General features: G+C 37.2%; 1 protein-coding gene across 1 annotated transcript in view; it reads right to left on the minus strand.

Annotated features, from left to right (window-relative positions):
- Positions 1-2,132: 2,132 nt before the first annotated feature.
- Positions 2,133-26,365, minus strand: part of Mid1 (calcium-permeable channel component Mid1) — a 73,307-nt gene continuing 49,074 nt past the window's right edge. Inside the window, 3 exon segments of the mRNA XM_029312078.2 lie at positions 2,133-6,455; positions 7,509-7,715; positions 9,814-10,030. Of these exon segments, the coding sequence (XP_029167911.2) occupies positions 5,710-6,455; positions 7,509-7,715; positions 9,814-10,030 (1,170 nt within the window). The 3' untranslated portion in view covers positions 2,133-5,709.

Genomic DNA, 26,365 nt, shown 5'->3' on the forward strand with positions numbered 1-26,365 from the left:
ACACACACACAATTGTGAATATCCATTAATGCGTACAAGTACATATATTTACATACAATCACGCGCGAAAGAAAATCGAAGGGGAAAATTCCCGAGGGTAAGGAAAACTCTCGATCGTTATTACAACTTTCCTTCTGTCTCTCCTTATCTTTTTATCTCTCCATTTTCTTCTTCGAAACTGTTTGCTATTTCATTTATATATATATATGTATATTATATATATAAACGATAGTATATACCTAATTGTTTTCATGTGTTTCTATTATATTTATATAATTCTCCTTTTTTTCTGGATGGCGGTGCTCTATGATTAAATCTCTCTCTCTCTCTGTAACGTCCATGTTTCTATATCTTATAAGTGTAAATTGATAACAATGACGTATTAGACAATGTTTAACAACACAGTTAACACACGCGCGAAGCCAAACGCTTTCTCTCTTCATTCTTATTTTCTTTCTCTCTTTTGCTTGTTCCGTGATGTGATGTGCAACGAACACGCCCTATTCTCTTGGACGATTTCCTGCAATTACAATGATGACGACGACGACCTCCCTTTTCCTTTTCTCTCTCTTTCTCTTTTTCTTTCCGTGCTTCTGCAATGATGACTCTGCCCTTCCACTGTTTGCTATTTACTCTGCCGCGTATTGACGCTTTTTCCTCCCGCTTTCCTTCCCGCTTCTTATCGCGCAGATCTCAGACATTGTAATCGATTAGATGAAATGCACTTCTTAACTCGAGGAATTTCTATCGCGATTAATCTCACGGGATGGAAAGAGTGTTTCTTTAACTTTTCAATTCCTCCACCACCACCAACGTATACGTCTGCTTTGAAGCTCTTTTATTATCTAAAAAAAAAACTCTAATCCTGATACAGAAAAAACAGTATCCTTGAAAGAATGAAAATATGCCTTGATTCGAGTATATTTTATCCTTATAATAGCGCCAAATATAAATAATTTTGGATAAAGGATAATTTATCCTTAAAACAAAGTGCAAAATATTCTTGGTTGAAACTGAAATTTACTTATAAATATTGCAAGGACATAAACGGTACTTTCAAGTATATATAATAATTCTAATAGTTCAAATGTGACTAAGTTTGTTTTTACCATACGCGATTTTTCAAACAAGAATATATCTTGAGGATAAAATATACTTCACACAAACTTATTTATTATATAATCAAATAGCGTTCGAGAATAAAAATATACTTGAATCAAGGATTCCTTTTTTTCTGTGAACGCATACAAAACGCTGAATTACGTTCGTCAATTAATATCGCGAAAATTTTCCTCGCGCGAAAGAAAGAGAAAGACACCCATTTATTCTTCGTGCCACGAATATTTTCTCGCACACAACGCGCGGTCATCTATTCACAATTTCTCAGCGATAGATTCCAGCGGGAACATTTTATTAACGTTCCCGCCAGACCGAGTAAATAGCGAACGATCGATTCGGGATGGACGATCGTAACTCACCCCCGCAACAATTTCCTCCCCCTACCCCTCACGTGATGCACTTACGTCTATATGAATATAGACGCGCGGTGTAAAACACATACTAACGTCGGGGTTCCTGAGAGCATCAATTTACCCCATTCAATTTTTTTCGAAATAACAGAAAGGGATGATATAAGTATCTGTCAATTATGAATTTCGAAAGAGAAAACATTTGAAAATCGAACGAATGAACTTTCGAATTTATTAAAATATAATTATATTAGAAAAAAAAAATAATTAGAATTATTATTGTTATTTTTTTTATAATCATTACATTAAAAAGTATAAAAAAATTGTAATGATATTTCTCTTTCTGTACAGAAGCAAGAAGAGAAGAAAATAATTGAATAAAAAGAGCAGTAAACACCGGGGGATGCAATTGGCAAGTTTAGGGCTATATAGGGATTCGATTTTTCCATCTTGTTAGTCTTGGAGACGAATTAAGAATTCGAGCGCGAGAGCGGGTTGTTTTGGGGCGAAAATCGGCGGCGTTTCTCCGCGACGCGGCGTAACAGATTATAAACGGATTCGGCGACGATTAATCAAAGCGCGACGCGCGCATTCTGACTCAGCAGCCGGAGGGCGCCCGTTTTTCTACCCCTTCTCCCTCTCCCCTCCCTCCCCCCCCTCGGGGGTTACTTTCGCATCGATCGAACTTGATTGCAAAATTACGCTCTCCGGAGAGCTTCGCCCCCTTCGGCGTAATTAGGCCGCGTTTACATCCGCGTCAAACAATTTCCCCGGTATTAATTATTAACGCGAGATTGCGAAACGTCCGTCCGTTCGTTCGTTCATCTCAAAGTTAAACTTTCCGCGTTCAACTTTTCAACCTGAAGTAAGAGAGAGAGGTAGGTGTTAAAAACAACAATCGCAACGAGAAGCTTTTCAATTTCTAACTTGCGAAATTAAATTCTCGAGAAAATAACAGAAGGTAACGAGCCTGATGAAATGTGCCACACAGTTGACAGATAAATATATATCGAGTATTTAAACGCGTATTCATTATTTTACGAGGTTACTATAATTTCATTAAAGTATCCGTAAGCACATTTTGTAATATAATATATATTGGATTACGCATTTTTGGGGAGCGAAATTCGAGGAAACTCGATCAATTCTCTCACCGCGATCTCTGGAAATTGCGATCCAAGAAGAAGAGAGAGAAAGAAGTCGAGGTGGTTACTTCCCTCTCGTCGTCGTACCAGAAAGAGGCGTTATTTCTCGAGTCGAATCACCTGGTCGCACCGATTGGAAACAGGTGTACGATTTCGCGCAAGATACGATTTCCTTCGCCGTCGTCTTCCGCGCAATGCAGTCGCGTTAAACGGGAACGACTTGCACAGTCTATTCATGTATGTATGTGTGTGTGTGTGTGGGAGATGAATGTGTGTTTGAATGTGGCATGTGTCTTCCTAAGAGATCGGGGCTACGACGATCCGCTAAATCGAACCGCCGCACCCCAGTTTTTCTCCGAGATGGCAGATATATATATATATATATATATATATATATATATATATATATATATATATATATGTACATTTCTCTTATAAGAGGCTGTCTTTTTTTCCTCCCTTCTCCATTCACTTCAACAACGAGAAACAACACAAACAAGTAACAGCACGATTTCTTTAGGCGGTGGGCGAATTTGTGCGTATCGTGTGATCTCTTCTTCTACTTCTTCCGCTGCTGTCTTCAACCCTCTTCTGCTTTCGCGCCTTTAACTCGACGTGATCGAAGACTTTGTTCCGCGCTTTTTTTATGTATTCTTCGCGTGATCGAAAACGCCTCTTTTTTTTTGTTTTATTCCTTTTTATTTCCATCGTGATCGAGGACACTCTCTTCTTTTGCCTCGCGCATTTATTTTACATCGAAGATAACGGCGCGCCATTTTTTTCCTGTTTTCGGAAAATTCGGTTATACCAAGTAGTCTTTTATTACGCGAGCGGAACGAGAGATCTCCCCTCGGGATTCGAATTTCCTTTGGTTAATATACCCTGCCCGTTATTCTCTCGTCGATTCATCCCCCGTGCGATGCCTTTTCCTCCGTTTGCATAGCTTCAACTTCGCGCTTCTCTCTTCCGTGCCGATGGAGATTCGTAGGATTTTATTCTTCGGTGTATATTGCTCGGTAAAAAGTGGCTGAAAACCCTTTCGCACGCCGCTGACACCTCCTCTCGCGTTTATTTAGAATTTCCACATTAGGGCGATTAAAATTCTTTTTATTGTCTCCACCTCCGAAAATCGACTCGCAATCGACACACTTGGATCTTATCCGCGCGAGATTTTTCATTTCGAAAAGATCCCAAAAGCGCGCGCAATCTTCCACAAGATTTTTATATATAATATATATTACATATATAAATTATGTTATATATATAACATATACAAATAAATTTTTCTATACAATATATGTAATAACAAAAAAAGGAGGACGGAAAAATCAAAAGAGACCAGCGAAAACAAAATGGAGAACGGAAACGTAACGAGTAAGAGGAGAAGGCGCGATCGATACTCGAAACGTAATAAACTTGTCGCGTGAAATTCGAAGGGAAGAGCCGACGGACCAGGGAATATGACTTGCTTGAGAATCGTGACACAAGCCTAGAGAAAGAATCAAAGGAACCCTGACACCTTCTTCTCGGCGCGCGAAGCGAAATCGCCAACCAATCCCGACCTAAGTACCTTCGGGTCCAACTCGCCCTTCCGCATGGTCGATCTCGATAATCGAACGCATCGAACGGCCGCTCGAAAGCGGGAACTTCTCGGAATAAAAAAAAAAAATAAAAAAAAATAAAAAAAAAAAAGAAAGAAAGAGGACCTAAAATTCCACCCCTTCTGGTAGGATCTCGGTTTCCATCTCGGTAAATCATCCGCGATGACTCTCGCGTCATCCAACCGTCTTCTCATCCTCCCTCTTTTCTCTCATTCGTACACACACGCACACGTATTACATGCACATACGGCGCACCCTGTCCACTTGGACTCTCATCGGTTCTCTCATTACAGTTCTCTATGTTTTTATATTTACGGTTATTATTTACGGTAATGTCTAAACGAACACATATTATATCTCAATAACGCCGTGCTTATTTATCGTTCCCGTGCCACGTGTTTTTTTTTTTTTTAACCCCCTCCCATCAAACCCTTCAGCAGGCCCAACCATACCGACTATACAAGAATACGTCAGCCTCCTACTTATTAGCGCGTTCAAGAGACCTCCTTTTCGACCGTTCTTTCGCCGCGAAGAAACTATCTACCTACGGTTTTTTTTTTCATTTTTAAGTACTACCTCGTTAAAGTTTAACGACTTATGCTCCTCTGTGTTATGTACGTGTGTTATTTTTTTTTTCTTTGTGTGCCTGTACGTCTACCTTTGTCGGCTCTTACTTGTCTGTCATCTTTTCCTTCTTCTCCTTTTGTCACCCTCTTTCACTCTTTCTCTCACGCACTCGCTCTCTCTCTCGCTCTCTCATTCTGTGTGTAACGTAATTTAATGTGTAATAATAATCGTATCGTTATTATTCTATCGTTTACTTTAACGTTACTCTTTTCAATCGTTTTTCTCTCTTTTTATATATATATATATATGTATATATATATATATACATAATATATTTAAATATTTATATCGTTTACTCAATTATTTAATCTCCATTATATTATTTCATCATTATCATTATTATTAACTATTATTATTTATTATTCATTATTTTATTTTGTTTTATTCATTATTATTGTATTATTATCATTATTATTAGCGCTAGACGTTACGTTTCCTTCGTTCTCGGTTGTTCTTGTTGTTTTTGTGGTTGATGTTGTAGTTGTTCTTTGTTGTTCTCCCTCTCGCTCGAATCTGCGCTTCGTCCCTTCTTAATCCTACCCTCTTCTTCGGCTATCCTCGCGCGCGGTCTTGGTGTTCTTTTTCTACCCGTGCACCATCCTTTAGAGAACATCTAAATCTCTAAAATCCTCCGTGTCTTCTCGCGTTTGCGCTCTGTCTCGACACGGCGTGTAATCCGTTTTATTAATTGTCTTCTTTTTACATATATCGGTCCGTCCTCGATCGAGTCTCGCTTCGATCGAACCCTGTGTACTTCTCTCTCGGAGTACCGGGGAAGGGCATGCTCCGCGAAGGGCAGAGATCCCGAAGAATAGAAAAAAACCCGTACGATCCTGCGTGATCCAGGAAAGTAAAGCTGGCCCGTCCCTATGGCGGGTCCTTCCTGGATGTCGTCCTGGCGAGAACTCCGCTGGGCGCTCTTCCTCGCCGACGTCCTCGACGACGTTGCTCCCGGACGAGGAGAAACGATCCCGGGATGTCCCGTCCCAGCAAGCAGCACCGACACTTGGCCGCGAACCTGAGGAACAGCACGAAGAGAAGGATGGATCGCCAGGACGCGACGCCGTCGCGACGGGCAAGTTTCCAGCGAAAGTGCCGGCTGCTGGATCTCCTCCAGGACCTCCACCACCACCATCCGCGACGACGGCACTTGGTCACCGTCCGTCTGGGCATCCAGAGGATGAACAGGAGGCATCGCGCGACAGAAGCGTGCCGGTAGAACGCCCCGGCCGAGCGTGAACCGAAGGCGGAAACGCGAAGATCGTTCAGAGTCCTTCGCAGGACGTGCGCGCCCGGCAGCCCGATCAGCCGAAAAAGGCCGACCGGGCACCAGAGAGTGGACGCGAGGAGGTTGTATTGCAGCGCGTTCGCGGGAAGAGAAATTAAGATCGAGTAGAGCCAGAGGAGCTGGAGAACGATCGGCGGACTCGAGCGGCCGGGCGAGGACGCGCTTGGGATCGAGCCGATGCGGCCGCTGCCGCAGAACAACGTCTCCTGCTGCCCGGTGCTGCTCGACGACGTTGACGCCGGGGTGCTGGAAGACGCGCTGCTCGTTTCCTGCCCGTCGTCGGCGAGCCCGCGTTCCGTGGACGCTTCCGAGCCCGGATACTGACCTGCGCCCAGAAAAACGAGGATCGATCCAAGAATCAATCCGGGTATCTGTTCAACGAGCTTTCTTTCGGATGCCGAAATAAAAAGAGCTCTATTTTTATTGATACGCTTACATGCTGGACAAGTTTTGTTGCAATTAAACACAGAAAAAATGGAATCCTTGATTCAAGTATATTTTTATTCTCGAACGCTATTTGATTGATTTAAGCATAGAATGCTCTTTGTAATCATCTTAATAATAAATAAGTTTGTGTGAAGTATATTTTATCCTGAAGATATATTCTTGTTTGAAAAATCGCGTATGGTAAAAACAAACTTTTAGTCACATTTGAACTATTAGAATTATTATATATACTTGAAAGTATCGTTTATGTCCTTGCAATATTTATAAGTAAATTTCAGCTTCAACCAAGAATATTTTGCACTTTATTTTAAGGATAAATTATCCTTTATCCAAAATTATTTATATTTGGCGCTATTATCAGGATAAAATATACTTGAATCAAAGCATATTTGCATTCTTTCAAGGATACTGTTTTTTCTGTGAAATTAAGGATGTTGTTGAGACTTTTAATCCTCCCATATTGAATTCAATGACCTAAAAAATCCTTCAAATTCGTGGCTAACTTCTGCAAGCTATTTAACCATGGATATCTTATTAATTATAATCGACATCAAAAATTCCCTTTGAAGGTTCAAAGTCCTAATAATATACTTTACTTTAATTGCAATAAAACTTGTCTAGCTATAACAAAGTTCGCGAAGAAAGCCCTTGTTCGCAAGTTTAATTAAAAATTTCTCAAAACAGCATCCAAAAAACTATAGGAACCGACTAGTCTCGGTTAACTTTTTTGTTGAACAGTGTCGCGAAAGGAAGATCTCGCGTTCTCCAATTATTATATTTCCGGAGCTGTCAAACTGAACAGCTGATTCGAATCGAATTGTTCAAGTATTTTTACGCATAAATAAAAGAAAAAATGTAAAGTTCTTTCTCGAAATTCCGTGAAATTTTTCAGATCGATTGCGAACCAAGACGAGAGACTCGTGGAACTTACCTGTAGGACCAGACTGAAGGACGGCAGTTTCGCACTGGGGAGCCGTCCAGGGGTCCTCTAACCTGCCATGTTTCCACGACTCTTTGCAGCTGGTGCAGATACCCGAGTCTGGCTCGTCCTTGGCGCACACGTGGAAGCAGCACTCGCTATCATCGATGTTGTGCAACGCCCTCGCGGCCTGCTCGCCGGTTTCGGGGATGTTCGGGTCTGAAATCATTGCGTTTTCCACGTGCACGGACGGTCGATCGTCGCTTTCCGAAGTAGCGCCGAACAGCAAGGGAGGGTTCAGCGAGCGGGAGAGGGAAAAGCTCGTAAAAGCTTCGCGAATTGTATTCATTTCTCGGGATGCTTTCTTTCGAGGAAAGAGACGGTAAGGTTTCTCTCTGCGGAATGCGTCGTAAAATCAAAAAGCGTCGTAAGGTCGTCCGCATAGAGAGTCGCGCTTCCGTAAAGTTCAACGCTTTCTCTCTGTGCGCTTTCAATAATTATTTCCAAGTCTTGTCACACAAGCAAATCCGAATTTAAATCTTGATTAAAGACGGTACGATGTAATTGCTAATTTGATTCATCAGATTTTCCATGAAGGCAAATTCAACATAAATTAATTAGAGAGCAATCTTTTCAAGAACACGCACACAGGATCTCATTAACAACTAATTGGCAATCCTTACAAAAATACTAGTAATCACCACGGTGAAAAAAAAAGTTATTAAATTTGAACAAATGTTTATTGCAATACTGCTTAATTAAGCATTTATTTGAAACTAATAATATTGATATAATTGTGAAAAATATTTATTTGATTTATTAAGCAGTATTGAAAGAAATATTGATTAATTTACTAATTTTTTTCCAGTCACAGAAACTTTACTTATTCTTTATTCCTATTCCATTTCATCTTGTACTTTCACACATTTCCCTTTTTCTTTTAAACTCTGTGCGCCACTTTTTTAATTTTTTTACCCTTCGCATTTATAATTTCTTCCCTCGCGGCTGAACATTTATATCGTCTTAAATTCCGCGTTCTAGAGTCTCATCGAGTCGCGATGAGAGACGACGGCATAAATGACGAGAGAAAGAAAGATTTCTCCGAGATTTCATTACGGAAATGCGGCTAGCGAACGGGGTGAAAGGCAGCTGAATTGCATTTCGAGCACCAGGATTACATCCGACGATCTTGGGGCGTCCGCGCTCGCGTAAAGGGACAAAAGGAATGCTCGATAAAGCGTCCGATCTTCCAATAACCGCGCGACACGCGTCCCATTTAACGCGGTTTATACCCAAAAGTGGCGCGGCATTCCTCCGTTTGGAGCCTCGCGTGACGAGAGATAAAAAAAAAGGGAGAGAAAAAAAACGACGAAAAATATTCGACGGTTCGGACATTCGCCCGTGAACTCGGTAATATCAACCCTTTTAACCTCCGTACGACGATATAAACAGAGGGGAAATCTCTCTCCCCGACTTTCGTATAAAATTACACGGTCAATTTCTCTCGCATAGAGAGGAAGATGTGGATTATTACATTACACGCGTTTATCTTTCCTTCAGTGATAATTAATAATTATCTAAGTGATATCGTAATTTGGTAAAATTATGATGTCAGTTTGACGAACGTAGTTTAAAATTTCTCTCTTTATCGTATTTTTAATACGCATCCGATATCAAAATTTATCCGTAAAGAGTCGAGATTACCGAGTCTCAACCAGGTTGACAGTTGAAGAGCATTTATATCGTAGGAAAATCGTAGAGGAAAAAAACAGAAACGTCAGAGAGGAATGAATAAAAATGGAAAAAAGTCACATATACATATATTATTCGTTGCGTTATTTATGGGAAATTACGCGAGCCTGAAATATCATTGGTCACATTATGGTGTGCGGCAATAACAATTTAAATGAGGACGCATTGTTTCACAGAAGGGAAGAGAACGGGGAGGCGAATGAAGGACGTTGTACCACGGTTGTTGTTTTTATGCGCTTCTGCGTCCTCGTGCAAATTTATATACCGCGAACTTAATTAAACGAAAATGAATATTTAACGAAAATGAATCGCGCGAACAGTCAAAAGAACGAAAAAAAAAAAAAAAAACTGATCACTTTGCAAATCTGTGCGAAGTGCAGAACACGCACAAAAGTAGGGTGCCAACCAATATTTTTACCCTTTCTTCAAACAAGATTCGTCGAGAAGACGTGACTCGTCGAAAGAGAGAGAAAACTGAGAGAACCAAATCAAGGGTGACTCGATTAAATGATTACGTTCTTTCTTTTCGATTTCCTTATTATTATTAATATTTTTTGTCATTTACCTCTGCAAAGAAAAGTGGGTTCGCCGGCGTATTGCGTGGGGTACGCAGGGGCACGATCGCCCGGAAGTAAATAGGGGCAACGTTGCTCCACGGTTTGGCAGAAGGATCGGCAGGGCCTTAATCTGGTGCCGGTCCGGCTGCCCCTCGAGGTTTTCACTGGTTCCTCGTGAGCAAAGTAAGGCACCAGGGAGCTGCACACCCATTTCCTATACGCCTCCTGCAATCAGAAATCGCCGTGTCCATGATTAGTCAAGTTATTTCCCATGTTTGGAATTAAAAAATTTTTATTTTTTAATATTAATTTAAATTATTATTATTATTGATAGAAATTTTAAAGCAAAAATTAATATAATATAAATGAACACTACAGGCTTGTATATTTAAATCGGTCATTAAATCGAATTTCGCGAGGGACCAAGGACAAGTCAGATTTGTTCTTGTTATATTTGATGAATATTTAATTATTGTTTCTTTGATAATTATTTCTGTAATCAACTGGAAATATATTATAATCATAGGAGGTTGATAAACAACTTGTACAAGTTTTAATTTGCAGCCGTACTCTCGTATAGATTTCTGCGCACGAAGAGAAATTACTAATTGTTAGTTAACAGAAAGATTAGGCGAAATAACTATTCTATTATAATCGTGGAATTAAATTTTAAGAAAATGTTCCAGCGGAAAATTTTATGTTACATATTGGGTATCTCTAATATTCTCGCTTTTACATTTAAGCATTCCTCTGCTGCTATTCTGGACGCTGTGTTAATACAAGCAGAAGCTATGAGACTATATTACAAAGCATAGAATAAGGAAGAGCGGGAATGGTTAAATTAACGAGTTAAAGCACGTTAAGCTATTATTCCTTTCTCTCTCTCTCATCCTTCCAATTAGTATATTTTCCTATTAACACGAAGTGCTCTCCTAAAAGCGTTTCTTGTTGAAACGTGTATGAGTAAATAAATCATTATTAGTACCAATTCCGAGTAATGTTTATTTTCAGATCATTCTATTTGATCCTCCTCATCGTGAATTGTTCTTCACACAATTGAAAGATATGTACTAATATTTTTCGTAAAATTATAAAAATCTTTAACATTGTCAAATGACGCAGAAATAAATATTCATTGTTTCATTATCCTTTGGTAGCTTATATACGAATATATAAAAATCGCGAGCTTTTCGAAAATGCAATCGCGGCAAGATCTGACACTTCGATCGCGCTGCTGAAAATTGTAATAAAAATCAGTGCAAAGATGACTCTGTCGCGTCGCGTTCCCGATCGGATCACACACGGGTATAGGTCAGATTCGTTTTTAAAATAAAAGCTGACGGAGAAAAAGACGAAGAGAGAACGAGATAGAGACAAGAGACCTGATCCATCCGGTTCGTCCGTCAAAATTAGCCATTTCCCGGGGGACAGACTGACGGTTTACGAACGTATCAGGCTTTTCGAAGACTACTTGTCAAATATCAAGAAATCTCCGGGGCCGGTGAGGTCGAAATAGGCGGGTCGGTGTCTGACCTATATCGAGCCATCTTTAAAACATTACGGTCGCGCTAGCGCATCGCTATAATTACATACCCGATGCTTCAGACAATCTTTTTTTATCCACCAGACCGTCCCCGGATGTCTATCGGATGTTCCACGGGCCACAGCAATCGTTAAATGTAGAGCATTTCAACCGTCTCTCTCGAGGATTCGCGGCAGAACAGTAGGCATTCGGAAGTGAATTCACACACGATCGAGAATTCGATTCATGCAATAACTAGTTGGGTAAGGAACGTGTAAAATAGCGGATCTCCGAAAATAACGCGGAGCAAAAAAATTTCTCTCTGCATAATACGCTCGCAAAAGGAATATTTGTCCCCCTTTGGAATTGGGAAAAAATTAAGCTTTTGCTCTCCCCTTTTGAACAACACTGGAATTATTTGCATATTTAATTCTAAAAAAATTAAAATTAAAAATTAAATTTTTAAAAATGTAATTATATCCTCTCCTGAAAAAATTCTGCGAACGGCCCGCTCGTCTTGCAAAGTTATCCTCTGAACTCTCTTATTATATTTTCAAACTCAAGGGATAATATACATATATATATATATATATATCCTGCGTCTAATGAATCACTCTGCATATCGGGGACGAGAAAACTTGATCCACGATTAAATATATCGTCGACGCAAATTTAATCCTCCGTTTATCGGAATCTTTTGATTTTCAACGAGCCGTAAGCGATTAATCATCGGATCATGAACCCTTTACCAGACAAAAACGAGCCTAATAGGGTACCTCAATGCGCGCAATTAATTTTATGCCTGTATACAGGCATGGGCGTCCGTAGAATTTTTTTCAAGGGAGGCATGATTAAGATTTTTTGTTTCTTATTTTTTGTTCTTCTCGAATTTTTTTATTTTTTATTTATTTTTTTTTTTATATTAAACTGCAAAAATAATTTGTTTAATGATTCTAAGGGGGATTCAAATGCTCCCTCTGCGGTCGTCCATAACTATAGAGAAAATGCGAATGAACGAAAAGATTGATGAAGACACCCGTTTCCAAAACACCCGGTAGACTCGGCCCTTTCTCGAGGGGAGTTTTATTAAATTCGTTCCTTGGAAAAAAGAGTAGACGTCAAAAGCATCGCGCGAGAGAGGCTGTCGCTGTCCTCCGCAGGGAAAACGTTCCGCATTGTGATCTCCACCGAGACAGTAAGAGTGAGCAAAGTTCCGGGTCACACACGTACACAAATTCGGATATTTATAAATAGGCTGGCCTTAGTGTGCGGAGCTTAAAGCCTCGTGTCGTCCCTCGTGCACCATTTTGAGAGCTAGTTATATATATATATATATAAATAATGTATGTGTCCAGAGATATCAACGTTTTATAAATGTTAATAATTCAATCGACCAACTCTGGCAAATAAGTAATTTTATTGAATTTTTACAACGTTTCGGCCGTGGTTTTCGGCCCTTTTCAAGTGCTGTGTTCTTAAATCAAAGTAAATCACAACTTTTTTAAAAAACAAAAATTCGATCTTAGAATATGACATCATACTATCATGTTATTATATAATGTCATATTCTAAGATCGAATTTTTGTTTTTTAAAAATATAATAACATGATAGTATGATGTCATATTCTAAGATCGAATTTTGCACTTGATAAGGGAAAACCGATACGTTGTGAAAATTCAATAAAATTACTTATTAGCCAGAGTTGGTCGATTGAATTATTACCATTTTTTAATTATCATCTGGTGACTTCATAGTTTTATATCATGTTTTATAAATGTTTTATTTCGCAGTTGAATTAGGTAAACGGAATTTTAATTTTCCTCATATTCGTCGCAAACATCCTTTAAAACATATTTAAAAACGATGGCATTTAGAATTATTAAAGGGAGAGTAGGGGAGAAATCATCTTAAAAGCTAGTGAAGAAATAATTCAAATAACTCTAACTCTTTAAATATTTCACTCTTTGCTTCATTTCCGGCGGGTGATACGGAATTCATCCCGTTGGAAATATCACTGAAAACCTGTCTAAGAGCGAGAATATTCGAGGATTTTTGCGCTTTGAGAGCACCGAGAGATGTTTAAAAATTTCAACGTTCAAATCGCGCGCTAATCAAGAATTATGTATCGCTCGTCCCTAAACGGATATTCTCGTGAGAAATATTCGCGAGAGAAAAGCGCGGTTCCAATTATGCAACGGTGTCGTTCGCGCGGCTATTGTTGGAGAGATTCGATGGAGAGAAAAATCAATTTAAAAAAAAAAAAAACTCGAAAGCGTCGCCCGAACAGTCGACGTAACAAAAGACATTCGATGGCTATTCTTGAGAGATATTCAACGAGATCATATGCGATATTGGACTTATCGAGTATCGTATATATGTATATGTTTCATTGCAATTGCCCTCTTCGGGATGCAGTTCTAGATGATAAGAGAGAGAAAGAGAGTCCTCCGACGACCACATCTTCTCGCAAAAAATATACATAAATTAACACAAACATTGTGTCCCAGTTAAATTGGAAGAAATTAATCGGATCAAAATTCTGACAATATTATAAGCTTGAAATGCTTTAGTATATTCAAATCTTCGATTGATTGCAAAAAATATGCTTTTTAATCTGCGAAGAATTGTTAGTCGCGCCGGAGGTTCTTTTGATTGTATATCAAAACGGGAATGTATCTCCAGATTGGTCGAAACGGTCCCCTTCGGAATAGTTAAACAAGAAACGTTTTTCGCGATATACCTCGGAGATTCATTTCCGACCCTTCTGTCTCGTCGCTTCTGGAATATTCGCCGTTGGTATAATGACACGACGGGGATGGTCAGAAGAGGGTGGTTAGTAGGACAGCATGAGGAATAACCGGAACGATAAATGCGGAAATACACAAACGACGTAATAAAGTAATACGCGAAAGGGCGTAAAGACGAGAAAAGAGGAAGAAATGATATAATTATTATATTACTCGAAATATCAAAATTATCAAAATGACATTCCGAAATTTATTAACACATCTTTCAATATTCACGCGTGTTCAAAAAAAAAATGGCATAAAAATAACAATCTTTTATATATTCTAATAAATGTATCATTTTGTGGTATTTTAGGGAAAATATACATTTCCATATAATCACACACAATGATCTTTCGCGGATGCAAGATAGCTTTTTCTTCTAACCTCCCTCCATTTCTCCTTTCTCCGCAAATACGGCAAACACAAGAGATATCTTGAAATCTTCCACGTGGTTGGTCCTCGCGCGGATTGAGGCTGCGATTGCCGCATCGAACATACGTCTCCTCCATTCTGTTCTTCGCTTTAATGCGGCCGATAGTTTGTCATAGGTTTTACCTTCGACGCTGCAGCCTCTCGAGTAAAGAAGGGAAAGAGGAGAGAGAGAGAGAGCTAAGCAGGAAGATAGGTACCTACACCTGAAGTGCTCTCCAAGTCGGCTGACCCAATTCTCTCTTCAACCCTCCGACGACTATCCCACGTTGGCACAAACCAGGGCAGATGCGATCCCTCCCTTCTCTCTTCAACCCCCCACTTTCACCCCTTGCACTCTTTAATCCTGGTCTCTCCTTCCTTGTTCGAGCAACGCGCGTTTCGCATTGCTTCATTCCATCTTTCTCTCTCTTTTCAATTCTCTTCTCGAATATTGTTTCGATAGTAATTATAAAAATATTGGGCTATTGTCGTTTATAATTTTTCTGTAAATCTATTATCGCGTTTGAATTTATTTTTCTTCCATTTAATTTTTTTTCCTCGCCGACTTCCGGATTTAGAGATTGAATCGAAGCCTTTTCTAAAGCTTTGAGACAACTCGCGTTTGACAGAAGACACGCGGGACGTTTATCGTATACTTTACACAGTGCGTTCGATTTGTTTGAGGATCCCAATGGCGCGGCGAAACTTTGTTTCGCGCATGCAAACAGCTTCTTCAAACATATTAGAGACAAAAAGCAAGCGGTCGCAGCGGATCCGAAGGGAAGGAAAAGCAACAGGCGAACGAAATAATGATACATTGCATAACATGACAAATGTCAAACGTGAAACTTATCGTAAAAGCTGCTATCGCAAAGTATTACCTTTTCGTGTGTTACATTATATTTTTTAATTCAATACATCAGAGATCTTTAATTTTATCAATTTGAAATTGTGTGACATTTTTCTCATGTCGAATAAATTTTCAAATTTGTAATAATTCTGTGAAAATAAATTGCAAAAGTATACATTACAACTAAATAATTTTCAAATTAAACAGCAAGCATATTTCCCAGTTTTGTCTTTTAATTCAACACATCAAAGATTTTTAATTTCATTAATTTGAAATCGTTTGACATTTTTTTTTCATGTCTAATTTTCCAAATTTCTGTGAAAACGAATTACAAAAGTATACATTACAACGAAATAATTTTCAAATCAAACAGCAAGCATATTTACAAGTTTTATTTTTTAATTCAATACATCAAAGATCTTTAATTTCATCAATTTGAAATTGCGTGTGACTATTTTTTCATGTCCAATAAATTTCCAAATTTGTAATATTTCTGTGAAAACGAATGGCAAAAATATACGTAACCACGAAATAATTTTTAAATTAAACAGCAAGCATATTTGCAAGTTTTATCTTTCAATTGATTTAATACACTCGCGAAAGACTTTTAATTTCGATGTGAAATTGCAAGCGCATACATTTCTTCGCGCGAAATAAAAAATTCCTCCGTATTACTTATTTCTAAAACAATTTGAAAGATAAATTGCGAAAGTATCGGAACGCCGAATCTCGGAGAATTTGAGTGTCGGGGAGCTTTCGCGCAAAAATCGGAATTCCCACGAAAGGTCCTGCGAAAGGTCCCCACGACACAATGGATAACGAAATGGCAACGCGATCGACGCGGGAGAAAATCCCAGTGCCCCGGTAAAAGAAAGGTCGAGCGAGTGTTCTCTCCCCCAACTCACCCCCAGCCACCCCCGCAGTCGGGACCAATCGTTATCGCGTAATCTGACGGCGGATGGCGTGTGGTCTCGTCTAATCGATAACGACCCGCTGCTCTTAGGCGAGATTAAAAATTAAAACAGCTGTTTAAACGCGCCCGAAAAGTGAGTAGGAAAAATTGTACGCGGTACAGATTATCCTATATATTTATTTACAGAATTATTTTATTAATAATCTCTATCTACTTAAATTATTTTAAATTTTCATGTAATTTTTATATTAACATTATTAATAAATTAAATTTTAATTTTTTATCAATTTTTTTAATATTTAATTTAGCCAGAATTCCCCCTTTTTCTTTTTTTCTAATAAAATGATTTTCAATTTATCTTCTCTTATTCGATTCAAAAATATTTTTTATTTTTATTTTATTGATAATTAATTCTTTTATTCTTATTTATATTTATATAAATTGATTATCTCTAATAATATTTTTTTCTATAATTAAATTCAAATTTAATATAATAAATTCTAATAATTTTATTAATAAAAATATTTATTTAATTTTATTTTTTAGATTTTCTTCCTCTTTATATTTTATTATTTTATAATATCAAGATTTCAAGTTAATTTTATACTAAATCGCAGTTATACGGGGATATAAACTTATCGACGCTGCGTTATTAACATAAATTTCGCGCGTTTTTCGTCCGTGTTTTATCGCGTCGCCTTTTTTTTTCGTGCACACGCAAATAAAGTTGCTTCTGAAGTTTTAATTCGGTGGACGTGGAGAGATGTGCGCCTCGCCGTGCAAAATTGTTCCGCGATGCGGAACGAAGCTTAAAAGGAAGCAAAGAGAAGGCGCGAGGCGAAGAAACGGCGAGGTGGCTCCTTATTAGTCCAGGCGCTTCCTCAACATCTTCTCTCGAGAGATCTCGAGACGAGCGGGCACGTTTCTCGTCTTCCATTTTTTCTCTCTCTCTCCCTCCTCTCGCTTCCTGAAGTTTCGAGGGAAACGGGTCATAAGTCACCCTCGAGACTAACTCGAGAAGAATCCTCGCGGTTTAAAAATACATTCCATTCCAGAATTATTATACGAATTCTCGTCGGGAAACACGATGTACTACATATTCGGAGAAGAAGATTTTCCAATTGATTTTCCCCAGCTTCCTCTCGATACTATACGAGATACCTGATTGGATCGCTATTTCTGAAAACGGGTCATCATCCGCCCTTTAAGAATCATCATCGCCGATAGACGCGTCTTCCGGAGAGCTTGCAAAGGGGTTGAATCCCTCGGGGCGAGACAGGCGTGAGAAGGGAAAAGTCAGAGCGTGAGCGTCGCAGGAAACCCTCAACCGCGGAATCCATCCACGAGGCAGAATGATACGTGCAAGAAAGTGACGTAAGGTAAATAAGAGAACGGCGCGGTCGTCGTCGACGTATCGGATCGGGATACTAAAGGGGGTTGTAATGCGGTACGAGGGGGTGACCCAGTTGCCTGGCCTATATTTTCCACCCCCTTCTCTTTCTTTCCCGCCAACCCAAAATCCACGCGCTTGCTCGCCAACATCGGAGGTTCTCTCTTTCCTCACAGAAAAAAAGGAATCCTTGATTCGACCATCGAATAGATACAATAAACGAAACGAGATATGTATTTCGCTATCAAGATTACTGAAAAAAATGTGTTAACTTGACTAAACCTTTCAACTAAATTATTATTTTGTTAAATCAACATGTATATTAGTATTTAAGTCAAATATATATATATACGTTTTATTAAATTGAATATGTTATATTTAATTTCAATATTTTTATAGGTTCAATGAACAAAATAATATTTAGTCGAAAGGTTTGGTCGAGTTAACAAATTTTTTCAGCACGGGAAAAAAAGGAATCCTTGATTCAAGTATATTTTTATTCTCGAACGCTATTTGATTGATTTAAGCATAGAATGCTCTTTGTAATCGCAAATTTTCATTTGCCTTAATAATAAATAAGTTTGTGTGAAGTATATTTTATCCTCAAGATATATTCTTGTTTGAAAAATCGCGTATGGTAAAAACAAACTTAGTCACATTTGAACTATTACAATTATTATATATACTTGAAAGTACCGCTTATGTCCTTGCAATATTTATAAGTAAATTTCAGCTTCAACCAAGAATATTTTGCACTTTGTTTTAAGGATAAATTATCCTTTATCCAAAATTATTTATATTTGGCGCTATTATAAGGATAAAATATACTCGAATCAAGGCATATTTGCATTCTTTCAAGGATACTGTTTTTCTGTGCTCTCTCTTTATTTTTCGCTGCAATCCTCGCTCGCGGAAACTGGGAAAGATTATTCGGGTCAAGGTGCCGATTATGAGATACCATTTACATTTTCTTAATTGTTTCCAAAATATATGCAATTAGGAAAGTATCTATATACTGTTTTTAATCATCATTTCATGTAGTTTTAGAAATCCTACCTCATCAAGTTATATCTCGTTCGAGTTTTAATATACATAGATTTGATTAAAGTAAGTCAATTTTTGTATCAAAACCAAAAGGTCTCCTAATATGAGATACTGGTTGATCTTAATATGAGATATCGCCTTTTATTAGATAAACTTAATTTCATTTTTATTAACACCAAAAATAAAAGACATATAGATAAAAAAATTTTAAAATATAGCTTTAATTATTTTATTTATTAGACTTATTTCCTAAACTCTTATATCAAAATTTGTTTTGACTTATATATTGTTTCACGTATAAAACACTATAATGTGCACTAGTATCATAAAATAGACTATATTAGCGACGAATTTATTAATACTTTACAACATTCAAAACAAATTTTATAAAATTTAACGTTCTTTGAATCTAGTGCGGAAAAATGTGTGATTTTGCTTCCGCGACAAATCAACGTGTCCTCGTCGCTGGCCGGCACACATTGGATCTGTTTATCCGACGAAATAAATGACGCAAACGTCACACATTTCAGATCTACGGTGTCGTTACTAAGACGCTATCTCATATTTAGAACCTATCTCATAATCGGTACCTTTACCCCATTATATGCGCTCGCGTGTCATCCACTTTTTCAACCCGCGTGAAATCCGACCATCGCGTCGTCGCAACCCTTGTTTTCCTTCTCCCGACTAGGGGAGGCAGCTTTGTCGCTCGCGGAAAGTTGGACTCATTACGTAGTAATTTACGAACGAGATAATGGAGCCTAGCAACCACACTGGGAGGGAAATCCGCTTGTATCGGCCATCGCGCGGAATTTTTTTTTTTCCTGTCGCGCGAACTCGGGATAGGTCGATCACCGCAGCGGAAGCGGAAAGCTCGCTTATTTTATTCCGCGCACGAAACTGCTGTCAAATTATTTTAAATTTTAGTTTACGAAAGTAAACCCGTCTGCCCGCGTGAATTATGAGCCGCCTGTTTTTTATTTACACAGAATATGATAAGATCCCTCTTTCAAGACTTCTCCGTCAGGGATGAATCTTACGCGAGATAAAATGTTTATAATTAACTACTACTAGTTGGTTCACATCAGAGAGACGTTACACAAAGGTGTACGTTTAAGTTGGAACTTTTATATCTTTTAATGAGAGTTTTTATTAAGCACATATATATAATTTATATACATATATGTGTGTATATAAGAGAACTTATATATAATTTCTAAAAGATTTTTTCTTACTGGATATACACGAATTATTTGACTTTTAATATCCGTATAAACGACTGATAGTATCATGAAATCCCGATTCATTCGGGACTAATAAACAATTGCGAACCGACTTCACACGTGCTTGATAATAAAAAACCGCGCGCATTCCACAATAACGACTTTGACAAAGTGCGGGAGAATGAGAAGAGATGAGATAAAGAAGAGAGGAAACGCGCGAGAGAAAGGGAATAGAGAATCGCACAATTAATCCAGAAACTTGATCCGCGACCGGGTGAGGAAAAAAAAGACCATCCAAATACTAGCGGTATAATTGGATTAAATTCCACACCGCTTCGAGTCACTCATTTGCCGGCCACCGGCATCGTTGTTTCCTGCTCTCGGGGTCCTTTTTTCTCCTCCCTTTGCTTTTAATTCGCGTCTCCTCCCTTACGAGGCCTCTCTCCGGGGATGTGAAATTTATGCGCCGCTCCCAGAAACGCTCGCGACGTATATATAATTACTAACAAGCATATTGGCACGGCTCGATCGCGCTAATTGCGCGTGAGTACATACACGGCACGCTAATACCCAGCCGATATATGTGTATACGTATACCTTATCGCGAGTCGAGAGTCGATATCTGTAATCGCGCGCGCGGGAGAGATATCGGTTCGACAGCCCATAAATTTACGGATCGATGCGATCGACGACTAGACTCTATCGAAAATATAACGAACGCAACTAATCGACGAATTCAACATTTCGCTGCTCATTCGATTACTTATCTCGTGCGCGTGGCCTGAACGGACGAGGATGCGTCTGGCTGAATTTCTGCGACTGTACATTTTATATGTGGACTGTAAAAAATATTTTTATATTTTTAATTTTATATAAAATATAATAAATTAATAAGTATAATAATTATAATTTTATTGAAGAATATAATTTAATATTTTAAAGAATATATTTTTCCCCAAGATTTCGAAATCGATCGATTTAAATATAGACAAGTATCTCTCTATTTTTTTGTCCGATTTCGGAAACCAAATTTACGGATTCTATTTAGAATTGGCAATAATTAGAGAGAAGTGCTAAAACTCGAATTCGGCAAGGAATTTATTATTAAAATTAAGGTCAAGAGTTTTTGTACCCCGGGGAATCGAATTGTATGTCCAAGTGCTCTCTCTATCTATCTATCTATCTCATCAACATTCGATTTTCCGATGATGTATAATAAATCTACAGCATCAGGACGAATTTGCAAAGCATCAAAATTCTAATATTGCTCCGCTCGTCAATTAGTCGCGCATCGGATGATGAGCTCGAATTTTCGACCGGCAAATATTTTCTGCGACCGCAAACAAATATATATATTAATGGAAAAACATTTTATTTTCGCAGGAATCTAATATTACTTCCGATGCTCTGTACGTCGCATTTGGAATGCGGATGCAATGCGACTACATGCAATAATTCGCTCGTAGTCCGAGAAAACTAGAGAGAAAGAAGAAGAAGAAAAAGAAACTGGGAAAATACGAAAAGCGAAGGGGTTTAGGGATTCGATAGCGAGCGATTTTCGTACTCTCAATCCGACCGTTACTGAAAATCGAAGTCACTGCCTGGAAATTTTACGTTATGGATCCAGCCAAGCAAAATTGAAACCAGTAAACGATTTAAAAAAATTAAAATTGACCCGGATGATTTCGTAAAGTATCAATTCCATAAAGTATTATAAACATTGTCAAATTTTAAACTGAATAAAAAGGAGCAAATCGAGTCGAAATAATATTCAGCCCAAAATTACTTTTTCATTATCTTATTATTTAAAATAATAAATCAAAAGGCTTTACAAAATTATTTTTAAATTTCTCTATATTATTTTTAATTAAATTTTTCATACCTATTATAATATATTTTCATTGTCTTATTATTTAAAATAATAAATCAAAAGGCTTTACACAATTATTTTTAAATTCCTCTATATTATTTTTAAGTAAATTTTTCATACCTATTATAATATATATATATATATATATATATATATATATATATATTATAATAGGTATGAAAAATTTACTTAAAAATAATATAGAGGAATTTAAAAATAATTTTGTAAAGCCTTTTAATTTATTATTTTAAATAATAAGATAATGAAAATCCTGCGAAAAAAAAAAATATATATATATATATATAAATTTTTATTAATTACAGTTAAAATAAAATCGGAGTAAAAGTTGAAATACTCTCGATTAGCTTCCTATCCTCGCTCAATTCTAAGGAATTTTTTTTCAGATAAAGAAAAAGGAGGAACGAAACATAGTTTTCCTTCCTTTTTATCTCTTTAACATGATCTGCGCGATCCTAAATTTTTCCTCTTTAAAAAAGAGATTCTCTCGAGTTTCGAGGAAAGGTGCGAATCGCATGTCGACATGTGCGGCTCACTTGCAGCTCGATGAAGCCACTGCACTGGCTGTTGGCTAGACAATTGCTTGGAAGACGGCCGCTGGCAAGTGTCATTCTTGTATACACACAAAGCGAAGTGGGCACGCGAGACAGAGAGGAGCCTTTTTACGCTTCGCCGCCTTTTATAGAGCCTTTTGCATCAATAATTCGTTTCCGCCAAACGAACAAATTCGCGTCTCGATCATTCGGTGACACATTCCCGTCCTCTCAATTGGCCTCCGAACTGTTAATTCGTGTGTGTCCAATTTTTTTATATCAAAGTAAGCAGATTAAAATCAGGAAAGAATTAAGAAATTAAGATTTCGACTTTGTGGTGTATATATTATAAATATTCCTTATATAGTGTAAGTTGTTGCATTAATATTTAGTTATTCAATTATGTAAATATAAGAAATTTCGAAAATTTTCGAACTACCACTTGTAATGCAATGAAAGTTCTCTCGCTCTTCTCTGAATAATGTAATCAAAAATATACATAATTATTATTTCGACTGATAAATCAGTCTAAACGATTTGTTTTCATAAAGGCGTTGTCTCACATTATAATTTAACTCGATAAATTGAGTCCATTTAAAGAAAATAATTTTCTAGTATTGATTTTTAATAACGCTTAATCATCTCTTCTCCGAATAATGTAATATATAAAAAATATATATATAATTATTATGTTCGATTGATAAATCAGTCTGAATGATTTATTTTCATAAAAGCGTTTCCTCACATTATAATTTAACTCAATCTCGTTAAATTAAGTCACTTTAAAGAAAATAATTTTCTAGTATTGACTTTTAATAATGCTCTTAATCATCATTAAACTAATTATAAATAACGAAATATCTGTGTGCTTGTACACAGATAAAAGGTTGTCAATTAAAAGGATTATCGATTTCTTCGGCGGACAATTTTCATAGAATAATTCTCGAGACAACGCTAATGAGATCTCATGACAAGTCCATGTAACAATGCCCGGAAAAACTATATTTTTTTTTACTTTCAGATTGCGCCGAAACAGTTTTCTTTCCTCTCTCGCGACGTAAAAAAAAACCGAAAACAAATCCATAATGTATAATCATGTATCGGAAATGAAATAAAGTTATTTATTAGCTTTCATATATAAATATTTCGTATTATTGACAATAATAATAAGAACAATTAAGATGCAAATTAGTATTAAGAAGAAAAACACATAAGATGAAAAATATTCTGTAAATGTTGAATAAAATTCATCTTAGAAAATTTATAGCCAATTAAAATTTAGCGTAAAATATAATAAAAATATAATATAAAACATATATTTTTTATAAAATGTAATATAAATAATTTATAATGTAAAAATATATTATTAATACAATACAAAAATTTAGTTTATAATTTATTAACCAATAACATATCACGATGTTTTAATGAAGATCGAAACGATGAGAGAAATATAAATTTGATCGTTAGTCGCTGTAGAATGTTAATTTTGGTTTTTATTTTCATTAACCCGTTATATATAACAGACGAACCTTTTATGTACCACGCGGCCTTTCTCAGCCTACGGCGTCGAAATCCTCGGCGTCGTTTCCGGCAAAGCCGTATAATTACATTATCTGTATTTTCGACCGTATAATAGGCTTCAAGCGGGGAATTCCTGTTTTCGCGTCTCGACAGAGTATTATATCGATTATTGGATATTGCGAGCCAATACTCTCTCCGTGGCCGAATATCGAGCTCATTTTGTTTGCGCCAGACCGAACTTTGGGGGACTTAAACTTTTAAACAGCTCGCTCCCTCTTACTACACCTGCAACTGCATCTAATAACACCCTCGCATAAACGATCCTGCTAAAGCCAGCCTGGATTTTTCTAATTCTACTTGATGTACAATATTTCCGCGCCCGTACAGGATACGCGGGAATAGGAATAATCTCAAATTATTAATATTAAGCTCATTTAAACTAAGCACCTTTTTATTAAAAAATTATATTTAGCACATCCATGCCCATACAGCACACAAGTTTGCAGCAATATTGCAACAACATTGCAATATTGTACAATACAATGCATATCAATATTGCAAAAATATTATATAGGCATGAATTTGCAATATAGTTTAAACAACGTTGCAGCAACATTTCAGAAATATCATGAAAATAAAATTCACGCAAAAAATATTAGGTACAGAACATTCAGTCCAATCATGTATTTGCCACATTTCCAATAATCCAATAGTAATATTACATATATATTTTATTGCATTATTGCTGCAATGTTATAGAACAATATTTCTGAAAGCGGACATTTTACCGTTGCTGCAACCTTGCAGCAAGATTACTGCAACATTTCACAATGTTTATGCAATGTTGTAATATTGCAATAAAATGTGCCACAATGTGCTGCTGCAATCTTGTTGTGCTGCATATGGGTGTGCGCGAAAAGTAATGTTTATTTCGCCGAGAAGAAGAAAGTGCGGCTGAAAACTCGCGGAATGTAGACAAGCTGTTCCGCCAAAAGAGATGATAAACGGTCGTGTCGCCAATATCGCGGAGTGAATAATTCCCGGGCAGGATTCAAAGCGCGCGGACCGCGACGTCGACGGAACGACAGACGAATTGAAAATGCAAATATGTCCACGGCAGGCAAAGGGAAAGAGGATGTCACTACCAGCTGCTAACGCCGATGTAACCGCTGTCGATAGCCCCGAATGGACGAATATCTACCCTTCGGGGTAGATCGAGATGCGTAGGACGTCGATATATACGGATGAATAAATGATGGCGCGGGATGAATGATGAGCGCGAGCTTTTCGTTTCGGGAAATGCTTGCCGAAGCTGTCGAATTTTAGACGAACTTGTGTGCGATTTAAATATGTCGCGCGTCGTTGTGTCAAATTTCAATGTGAAAGAAACATCTTTCTATATGATAAGTTCTTTTTCCGACAAATAAAATACCGTGTCGTAAAAATGTACAGGTGTATGCAAGATACAAATTGATATTATCATATTCCTCGCTGAAAAAATAAGCACCTTTGGAAATTTTTTTTTTAAATGTATTCTCTTCGAGATATTTCATTTTTTAATGTGACGTAATACTGTTTGCTGGTTTTCTATTCTTTGTGTAAACATTTTAATAGTTTTATTATAATTAAGTCTAATATTTTTATAATAAAACACTCGAAGAAATTTTATTTAAATGACAAAAGACAGAAACAATATAGAACTGGACCGCAATTTTGCTGAAACATAAAGAAATTTCTTTTATAACGACTCAAAAATTTCTCAAGTCTTTTTCATTATAAAAATATAAATATTAAATTTAATTATGACAGAATTATTATATAAAATTTTTACACAAAGAATTAAAAATATCAAGTGTCATAAGAGATACAATTATGTATCTTGATTTTTTATTCAAATATTAATCATCAATAATAAATCTAAAAAAACCTTTAAAAAAATTCTAAATAATTTCTTGTAGAATAAAAAGTAATTCATAAATATGGAGCGTAAAATATCGTCTTCTATTCGGAAGGGAAGAAATGTCTTCAGAGCAGAATCGCCGACGTATTCACCGGCTACCACAGAGGAGATTCCTCGCGTTTTCCTACGGAATCGCGCGCACGTGCGGAACGCAACAGTTTGCGTGATACCTTCGGGAAAATGCGCGGGCGGATCGGATTTCGCTCCAGCTAAATCGCGAACCCACTCTTCCTCATCCCTGCTAAGATCAAAACCGTGTATATATATATATATATATATATATGACATTTCCCGAGCGATTAATTATCTAAATTTTCACGCGTCATCTTTCCTTCAGCTATTCCTTTCTATCTATCTATCTATCTCTCGTTTAAAACTGATGCAACTGCAAACGGCTATTAGATGCAACGCCTGGTCGTACCAAATGAATTGATACACCGCGACTGTAAAAGCCCCGTGTATCGATTCAGCTGCTAATAAACGCGAACCGCGAACGAATTTTCAGCGGATCG

The sequence above is a fragment of the Nylanderia fulva genome, unplaced genomic scaffold (genome assembly GCF_048542155.1).
Source record: "Nylanderia fulva isolate GAGA-0341 unplaced genomic scaffold, ASM4854215v1 Scaffold17, whole genome shotgun sequence".
Taxonomy (NCBI): Eukaryota; Metazoa; Arthropoda; class Insecta; order Hymenoptera; family Formicidae; genus Nylanderia; species Nylanderia fulva.